The 8,629-nt window shown below is 38.5% G+C and overlaps 3 protein-coding genes across 3 annotated transcripts; all 3 read right to left on the bottom strand.

The window, feature by feature from the left end:
* Positions 1-642: 642 nt before the first annotated feature.
* On the bottom strand, positions 643-2,055 carry LOC135938341 (trypsin delta-like). Its single transcript, XM_065481956.1, has 6 exons — positions 1,939-2,055; positions 1,741-1,885; positions 1,509-1,683; positions 1,027-1,190; positions 874-975; positions 643-821 (listed from the first exon to the last, which is right to left on the bottom strand). The coding sequence occupies exons 1-6, from the start codon at positions 1,993-1,995 to the stop codon at positions 643-645; spliced, it is 822 nt and encodes a 273-aa protein (XP_065338028.1). The 5' UTR covers positions 1,996-2,055.
* Positions 2,056-3,198: 1,143 nt separating this feature from the next.
* LOC135938340 (chymotrypsin B-like) lies at positions 3,199-4,397 on the bottom strand. Its single transcript, XM_065481955.1, has 5 exons — positions 4,357-4,397; positions 3,800-3,960; positions 3,644-3,745; positions 3,448-3,587; positions 3,199-3,392 (listed from the first exon to the last, which is right to left on the bottom strand). Exons 1-5 carry the CDS (start codon positions 4,395-4,397, stop codon positions 3,219-3,221), a joined length of 618 nt encoding a protein of 205 aa, XP_065338027.1. The 3' UTR covers positions 3,199-3,218.
* Positions 4,398-5,022: 625 nt separating this feature from the next.
* Positions 5,023-6,356, bottom strand: LOC135938339 (brachyurin-like). The gene is made up of 7 exons (XM_065481954.1): positions 6,235-6,356; positions 6,063-6,186; positions 5,826-6,009; positions 5,607-5,770; positions 5,447-5,548; positions 5,249-5,388; positions 5,023-5,193 (listed from the first exon to the last, which is right to left on the bottom strand). The coding sequence occupies exons 1-7, from the start codon at positions 6,289-6,291 to the stop codon at positions 5,023-5,025; spliced, it is 942 nt and encodes a 313-aa protein (XP_065338026.1). The 5' UTR covers positions 6,292-6,356.
* Between the last annotated feature and the right edge of the window lie 2,273 nt (positions 6,357-8,629).

The raw sequence follows: 8,629 nt of genomic DNA, 5'->3' as shown, positions 1-8,629 counted from the left end.
AGGGAAATATTTGGAAATATTTGTAATTCGCTATTGAGAATGTTTGTGAGCCGGCAAGAGCGAATGCTCAAGCCTGGTATTAGGAGTGCGCGTCTATATATCCAATTTAATCCAATTTAAAACGATTTACTTGAGGTATCAACTTGGTCAGATTATATTTGATAATTTCCGCTAATACTTAAGAGCGAATTGAGTCTCAAATTAAATTTAAAGAAACAAGCTAATAGCAAAGTAGTGCTATAAAGATATTTAAGACCCAAATAACTCCTAAAAAATAAATGCCTAACTTTGGAGATTTCTAGTATTAGCACCCGAAGTGCACGCGTAAGAAATATCCACGTTTGAAATTGATCAAACTTTATTTGAGTAGTGTCAAATCAAAAATTCATCAATGAACATTTATGGTTGGACTGCAATTCCAGTTTTAGTAGAGATCCAACCAAGGAAGCTGGTAACCCGAGAATATCCAGCTGGATATCTTGTACAAGATGTCGCACTTCCAAACGAAACGACGCCAATGATAGTCTGCTTTGCATCCGATTCGTTGTAGGTCAAAGGTCCACCACTGTCACCCTGAGACACAGACGGTAAATTTATAATTATTAAGATCTATTTTGCTGTTTATTATAGTCTTATTGTTGGTCAAATTATTAATTTGAAAGTATGTGTATTTGAATGACTTGCCGAACAAATTGACTTGGTTACATAAGCAGCCGTGCAAACTATTGATGAAATAATTCCGCTTCCATACGACCTCGAACACGCAGAGTTGGAGATTACGTTGAGGTTTACAAACATCAATGTCTGGCTTGCAGCGCCAACTGAAATTTTTTTAAATGTAATTCAAACGAAAATCAATACAAAATCTCGCACGATTTGACGTTTTCCCAAATCCACTCGCTGTAGCCAGAATTCCCGAAAATGTTTTGTTTGCGTCTGAAGTTTTAGGCAGTCTAATTGGCTTGATAAAATCATCTGTTGAAATTTATTTGTAGCAATAAGTCGATAAAAAGCAAATGTAAATACTAAAGGTGTAGTTGTTAGGCATTTTGATGAGCGCAATATCATTCCAAATGCGAGCTGGGTCATAGTTTTCGTGAATAATTTTTTCTGTTGACGTCATTACAATTTCTCCTGTCTCAACTGTATTGCGGGTAACTCCACCAGCAGTGACAACGAACGTTACTCTCCTGCCAGACAAGAAGATTCAATTAGAATTTCTTCTTCAATAATATATATGAAGTGTGTGTAGATAAAATTATCCCAGCAAACAAAATCAATCAAATTATTCTATTTTAAAACATGAGGTGTCGGGGTTGAACTATTCCGTTCTAATAATGAGTTTGATTTATGCTGTTCTTAAAATAGCAATAATATACTATCGCAAACCAGACTCAGTGAAATTAAAAGACTTAACTAAATATGCTCTCTCGCTAATAGCAGATACACAATCTTTTGAAAATTTAATTTTGTTAGAATTTCTTTTCATGTTTAGTGTATATATTTACTTGTAAACGCAATGAGCAGCAGTCAAGATGAAACTTTCAGAAATAATAGATCCTCCGCAAAGCCATCTATCGTCAATAATTATGTAGACCTGCCACGGAAACTGCTTACTTGCTGCCGTGGTGCCACCGATGATCTGACTACTCAACACGGGGAATACTCTGGTACCAGCAATATCTATAAATGACAGTTTTATTGTAACATCCTCAAAATGCGATGATATATTTATTATACCAGGCTGCGGGTGAGTCCCATTGGGAGGATAGTCTACTTTCGGTGCGTTATTTGGGTCGTTGATGAATTGAGTGAGTTTTTGCGAGCTCCATTTTTCAGGCTTCTTACGTATATCCATTGTTGTTGGCGCTTTAGCACTTGATGCCTGATACAACAATTTCTTACACATGTGGAACGTTTTCTAGAAATTATGCTTACCTGGCGTAGCATAACTGCTAGCAGAACAGCGAAAAGACCATCACGAAGAGCTCTCATTTTTCCAAGAACTCAAAATGATTTCGACCAACATATTCCGCTGGTTTATATACATCGAGTTTCACCTTGTTAACTTTGATAAGACATATCGAAACGTTGGCTGCGTGTATAGGTTTTTGTTAGAAATACACACGTCATTTCCGTTGGCACTACTTGAATATGGAATAAAAATGCCACCGCTAAAAAGAAAAGCTAATATTCTCCTATGGAACGTGTTGTTATATAAGAACTGGAATACCCTTCCTCACTTTTTCCACCTTTTCAAATATTTTTTTTGCTCTTTTTATCCTTGTCCTCTCGGACCGGGAAGGGCGCGCACTGTACTAGCACGAATGCTGAAACCCGGGTCCCAATAACACTGCGAACGGATACGGGCGCACCAGGCCGCGCAGGGACCCAGCCCACTGAAGGCCCACTTTTTGCCTCCGCACCGAGGACTGTATTGAAACGCTAGACATTTGTCCCGTGAAGCCAAATCACGCATGCTGGAAAGGTGCAAACCAGCAAGTAGCGAGTCGGCGCCGGTGCGCCTCCCAGCCCGTCGAGCAATTTGAGCAATATTCGAGTCACTAAACTAACCACTTTTTGCTATCTCTGACATTGGGTAGCCAGTATTAGATCTCCGAACTGCTCAAATACCTCCCATTGCTTTGACACTCCTGAGAGTGCCTTAACAATGCGATCCAACGGGCTGGTTATTGAAATGCTTAAGTTGAAAATTTATAAGAAACAGACGTAAAAATTTACAGATTTTAGATTCCTCCCTCATTTTTATTTTGGCCAAGGCAACCTGTACGTTTTAATTGTTTCAAATGACGGTAGCTTAGTTTCCATACATGAAGTTTAAGGGCTTGGAACAGCTAATGTGTCAGCGCGAGGACGAAAAAATATTTTTTTAAATTTAATTGCTTTTAACAACCCATTCTAATTGGTAACAAATCGTATGGAAAATAGATCGTTTTGTTGATATAGATTTTCTGCTCAACCATTATAATTGGATTGTTGAACTTTTTAAATCCAGGAAATTCAGATGAATTTATCAGGAATGTATCTAATAATTACTAATCAGGGGGTTAGTAAAACATAAGTTATTTCATATATAAGATATTAATGATGTATTGATTTTATTTGCTTTGCTTGAAACATATTATTTCGGTAGCTTACTGGGCATCGAAAAATTAACCGTTTGATTTTTATTCAAATTGAATTAATTCCAGCAAAATTTATGGGCGAATAGCGATCCCGGTGTTGCTGGAAATCCAACCTAGAAAGCTAGTGACTCTGGTGTAGACTGCAGGGTAACGCAGACAGCTCCTCCTTGAAATGAACGAGGCGATGCCGATAATCGTCTTCTGGCTGTCAGCCTCTCTGTACATCAGGCCACCTCCAAAATCTCCCTTGATTGGAAGAAAATAAAATAGATCAAAACCACTGATGAGGAACCATTTTTACCCCACAAACAGACAGTTCAGGCTGTGCACCTGTGCACATCATGGAAGAAGTAATCGCAGTAGTTCCATAAGTGGCTGCGCATTCAACCTGAGACGTAACGGTGAGGCCAACCGTTTGAAGAAGGGTCGAAGGGTAGGCATCTGTTATTTTATTGGTTAATAATAAAAGGTAATTTGGGGAAATGGTCATTGATTACAGTTGCCCTTTTTGCCGAAACCACAAATGGTCACATCAGAGTCAACGAAAGTGTTGGTAGCATCAGATTGTTTTGGAAGGCGAATAAAATTGATGTTGGCTCCTGTTTGGCCAACGAATTTTAGAGGGTGCTTTTACGGCTGAAGTTTTATATTACCTAATGAGAACGGGGATGTCAACTTGATGAGTGCGATGTTGTTGTAAAGATAGAAGTCGTCGTAGGTTGGGTGGAGGATTTTGTTGGTAGAATATTTTGTAACCCCATTGGACAGTGCCGTTCGGTCTACGACCCCAGCGGTGACAGCATAATTACTAGTTCTGCAATTGAAAAAACGACCGCTTACTGATATGTCATTATATTATAAATTATAAATAATTCACTTGTAAACGCAATGTCCTGCAGTTAGTACATGTTGATTTGAGATGAGAGAGCCTCCGCAGATAAAAGAGTCATCGATGGTGATCAACGTGTGCCAAGGATTTTCGCCGAGCGTGGCATTAATGCCTCCAGCAATTCGACCATCAACACCTTTTGAGACTGATCTACCTGCGCTCGCTGTTTCAAAATATCGCACTAAGTTCAACTCAAAATATTAATAGTTGAGCAAAATTACAAGGCTGTGGAACACGTCCTCCTGGAAGAAAATCGATTGATGGTTTGTCCATGCCATCAGTGATATACTTCGCCAGATCTACTTGGTTGACATTTTTTACCTCTTTGCGCCGTATTGAAAAACGAATTCTTTTCCCTCCATACTCTCGAGTCTGCGTTGATGAGTTAAGTGCATAACTATACTCTAACAGAATTTTTTGAAAATTTACCCGCACAACAGCAGATAGGCTGATGAGCAGCAGCAGCAGCGTAGCGTGTGCAACTCCTTGCATGTTCGAGAGGAAATGGTTCGTTTGGCATATATTGGCCCCTCTTTTAGTGTGAACACCACGTCATTTTATTTCGAGATAATGATCGTTTGTCGACTAAAAAAGACAATTCTGCTGTGCTCTTAAAAAATGAATTTTGTCAAGAGACACGTTGAACAAATTTTAAAAATCAAAATGGAAATAACTTGTTGCAAAAAGAATAAATGGCGTACACCAAATATATTTTGACTTTTCTTTCATATATAGCATTCGAGTTTCTTGTAATTTATGAACGAAGTATTTATTAGACACAAAATGTGCACAAAATTCTTTTGATTTTGTATAAAAATTTCTTATAATATATATGCTTATAGATTATAATAATGTCAATTTATTTGTCATAATTATGAATGGCATATTATTTTGTGTTGTAATCATTATTGCTATACAAATTAAAAAGATTAAGAAATAGGTTTCTGTGATGATCTTTATTTTTGAAATCCACAATATATGCAAAGTTTACGGGATCGCAATGCCAGTTTTGGAAGAAATCCATCCCAAAAAGCTGGTGACCCTGGTAAATCCAGCAGGGTAGCTGGTGCACGTTCGCGGAGAGTTGAAGCTGGAAATGCCGATTTGCACGCTAATCCCCGCTTTTGTAGTGTAGGTGAGTGGACCACCGTAATCGCCCTTTTCCCGAGGAAGTGTTTTGTGAAATTTTTTTCAATTAATACGCAACACATACCGCGCAAATGGACTTGGTGGTAAGAGCCTGTGTGCAGATCATAAATTGTTTGATAAAGTTGGTGCCGTACATTGAGGCACACTGCGCATTGTTAATTGTGACAAGGCTAACTTGTTGCAAGAAGTTAGTCAGTAGACCATCTGGAAATTCGAAAAAAATATGGTATTTTTCATACTTTGATCTTAAGACTTTTTGTACCATTTGCCGTTTGGCCAAATCCAGAAGCTTTCACAGTGATGCTATCAAAAGCTTTTGTAGCATCGGCTTGTGCAGGCAGTTTAACTACATTGATAAAATTACCTGGTAATAATAGCCAATTGTAGAAATTTTATTTTGCATCGCACAATTAGGAGCTTACCCAAGGTAAACGCAGTTGGCACCTGAACAAGACCGATATCGTTCCACATGGTGAATTCATCAAAGTCAGGATGCAAAAATGTCGTCGTGGAGGTCTGTGTGGCTTCATTTGTTTCTGACACTAGGCGGTTGACTCCCCCTGCAGTCACTTCAAAAGATGATCCGCTATTTTGATGCAGTTTCTTTGTAATACAAAAGAGTTTTATTTTTGAAAACTTACTTCTTAAGGCAGTTGGCTGAAGTAAGCACAAAGGTTGTAGAAATGAGAGATCCACCACACACCACAGCATTGTCGGTTTTCAAAAAGACAAACCAAGGTACGATGGTTTGGTTATTAAGTAGAGCGCCTCCGATAATTCGGGTGAGAATCGTCGCCGGCCTCTGACTCGACACGCCGGCAGATGCTGTCAAAGTCAAAAGTTTAGCGCTGAAATTAATGCAAAAGGCTTTAACATACCTGGCTGTGGCTCAGTTCCGTTTGGTGGGAAATCGATATGTGGCTTGTTTTCCGGGTCTTTGTAGTAAGCTGCGTACTGAGCTTGGAGTCGGTCTTTGTTTGTTGCTGTAGGACCGTGTTGCTTCTGATGTTCATGATTAGCGCATTAAATTATCAATGGAAAGTCAATCACCTGATCAGAGGAGGCAATCAGAATTGCGCATGCAATGAGGAAAAGAACAGCCCTCATTTTAAACTGTCAATTCTTCCCAGTGACTTTCTGTAGTAGGTGTGCGGACGCCTGCAAACACGAAGCCCTCAAACAATATTTTACTTGGAGAGAGGGAGACCAACGCAAAGAAATTATCATTTTATCAAAACAATTATGGAGGCTACTGATAAAACGTTAAAATTCGAAAAGAAAAAATTATACGCTAACAATATACATTTAAACACCAAAATTTTGCTCAAAATATAACCTGAAGTTTTACATAATTTTTTTAAAATTGTAAAATTTTTACAACTATTTTATAAGCACAAAACACAATATATTTTAATTTAGTTTGAATATGGTCAATGTTGCTCTTGCGTATATTTCTAAATTTGTTTTAAATGTTAATTTGTACAATTTTTGATTAAATTTAATTTATGTAACATGTGCTCATAATTTTTTGTGCTGCCGTACAAATGCCATCCTGCTCCTACAAAGTGAAGGAAAAATACACTAAAAAAATACCACACCTCTGACTTTTCTAGAACGGAAGCATATCGCGATTGTAGATAATTATTTTTTTTCTTTTAAAAAGCCATTTTTTCGTTGACATTTGACGTTGATAGGAACGTCAACGCAGTAAAAAAAAGTATGCCAAACGAACGCCACGATGAGTTCTAAAAACTGGCATATACATGTGTCTGTTTCTGACGCTTTAAAATTGAGCAAAACATTCAGAGTAAGGCCTGTTCTAGCGATTTCTCCAGCAGACGCGAGCGATCAGACGGCTCTGGCTTACTCACAGGGGTCGATTATGCAACCTTCTCATCATCCTTGCCACGCTGGCAGTCAACATCTGAAGCACTTGTTGAATGTAGCGAGCGTTCCGAGAAGCGACAAACTGGTTTTGTCGTTTGGGTGGTCAACATCGTTGATAATTCAGTTCTCAATTACAAATGTATGCAATAGATTCGTGTGCGTGTGGCTGTGTTCAGAAATGTTAGCTGGCCAAACAGGTCCTCTAAGTCTGTAAAATCTTTTGACGCGCATTTTTTGTAGATAAATGCTTTGTTGAATTAAATTTGTGTGTTTTGGAAAATAAAACTTGATTGATTTTCCTGAAAATAAAAGTTCAGTTTGAATTTCACCTTTTTCATTCCCATGATCACTATTTTTATAATACATTTTTTGCACCAAAAGAATACTACAATGGGATAACAGACAGGAGGAAAATTTAATGTTTGAATGTTCTCTCTACAGTTAAATTTTTTGAGGCTCTATACAAAATAATTTTATTTTTGCATTTTTTGACAACATCAAAATCGAACTGGAATATGTAGTAAATATTTTGTATTTTGCAAATTTTTGTCTCCGTCCTAGCAAATAAACTCCCTTCAAATTTTTGGTTGACTATGAAAAGGATTTTTTAAAAAAAATATGATGCAACGTTTCACTATGAGCCTAATTATGATTGTAGATGTAAGTTCTGTGGCGAGACTTGTGAAAAATATCATATCCAAAAGTGTACAGCAAGAAAACTTACTTTGAGAGAAGCAGCGAAAATGTGTAAAAATTGATTAACCTTTAGATGTAGAGTGTTGCACGCATATTTTGCGTTTAATAAACCATTAATAATAATAAAAAAAATATGATGATTTTTTGCTCTTTATCCCTGTCCGAGGACCGGGAAGGGCGCGCAATGTGCTCACCTGGGTCCCAATAACACCGCGAACGGATAACATGGGCGCACCACGCCGCACAGGGACCCAGCCCACTGAAGGGCCACTTGCCTTCGCACAGAGGACTTTTTGAAACGCTATAGACATTCATCCCGTGATGACAAATCACGCATGCTGGAAAGGTGCAAACGACCAAGTAGTGAGTCGGCCTAGAGCCATTTACGTAGTCGGCAGGGAGGCTTTCCAGGCTGTCACCCATCCATCTACTGGATGCCTAAAACGAATTTTATGGCCCATATGAATTGAAAAAATGCATGAGTCTTCAAGATAAAAGGCCAGCTATTTTATTTTTTGCATCCTGTGTCTCTTTAGAAAATTTTAAAAGTGTTATTCTTTTGGCCTGAAGAAAAACAAACAGTCCCGATTTCACGAAAGCGTTTGAATGCACCTGTCGTCCATTCACATTCACGCACAAAAATCCAAGCAATAAATCAGATTTGAAAGGCTGTGCGAGCGTTGATTGATCGCGAGCGAATCGAGGCTGCAGGTGGCGGCACAATAACAATTGGGTGCCGCCTAGTTCTCCGCGCGCGCGTTCAATGGGAAAATAAATCCGCCGACTGACTGACTTTCATGACACTCGCGCGCACCAGAATAAACAAACTGCTGATTTCGCAGGGCGCGCGCTGCTATCTCTC

Source organism: Cloeon dipterum, chromosome 3 (assembly GCF_949628265.1).
Source record: "Cloeon dipterum chromosome 3, ieCloDipt1.1, whole genome shotgun sequence".
NCBI lineage: Eukaryota > Metazoa > Arthropoda > Insecta > Ephemeroptera > Baetidae > Cloeon > Cloeon dipterum.
The sequence above is the reverse complement of the archived record's forward strand: the minus strand, read 5'-3'. Positions and strand labels throughout refer to the sequence as shown.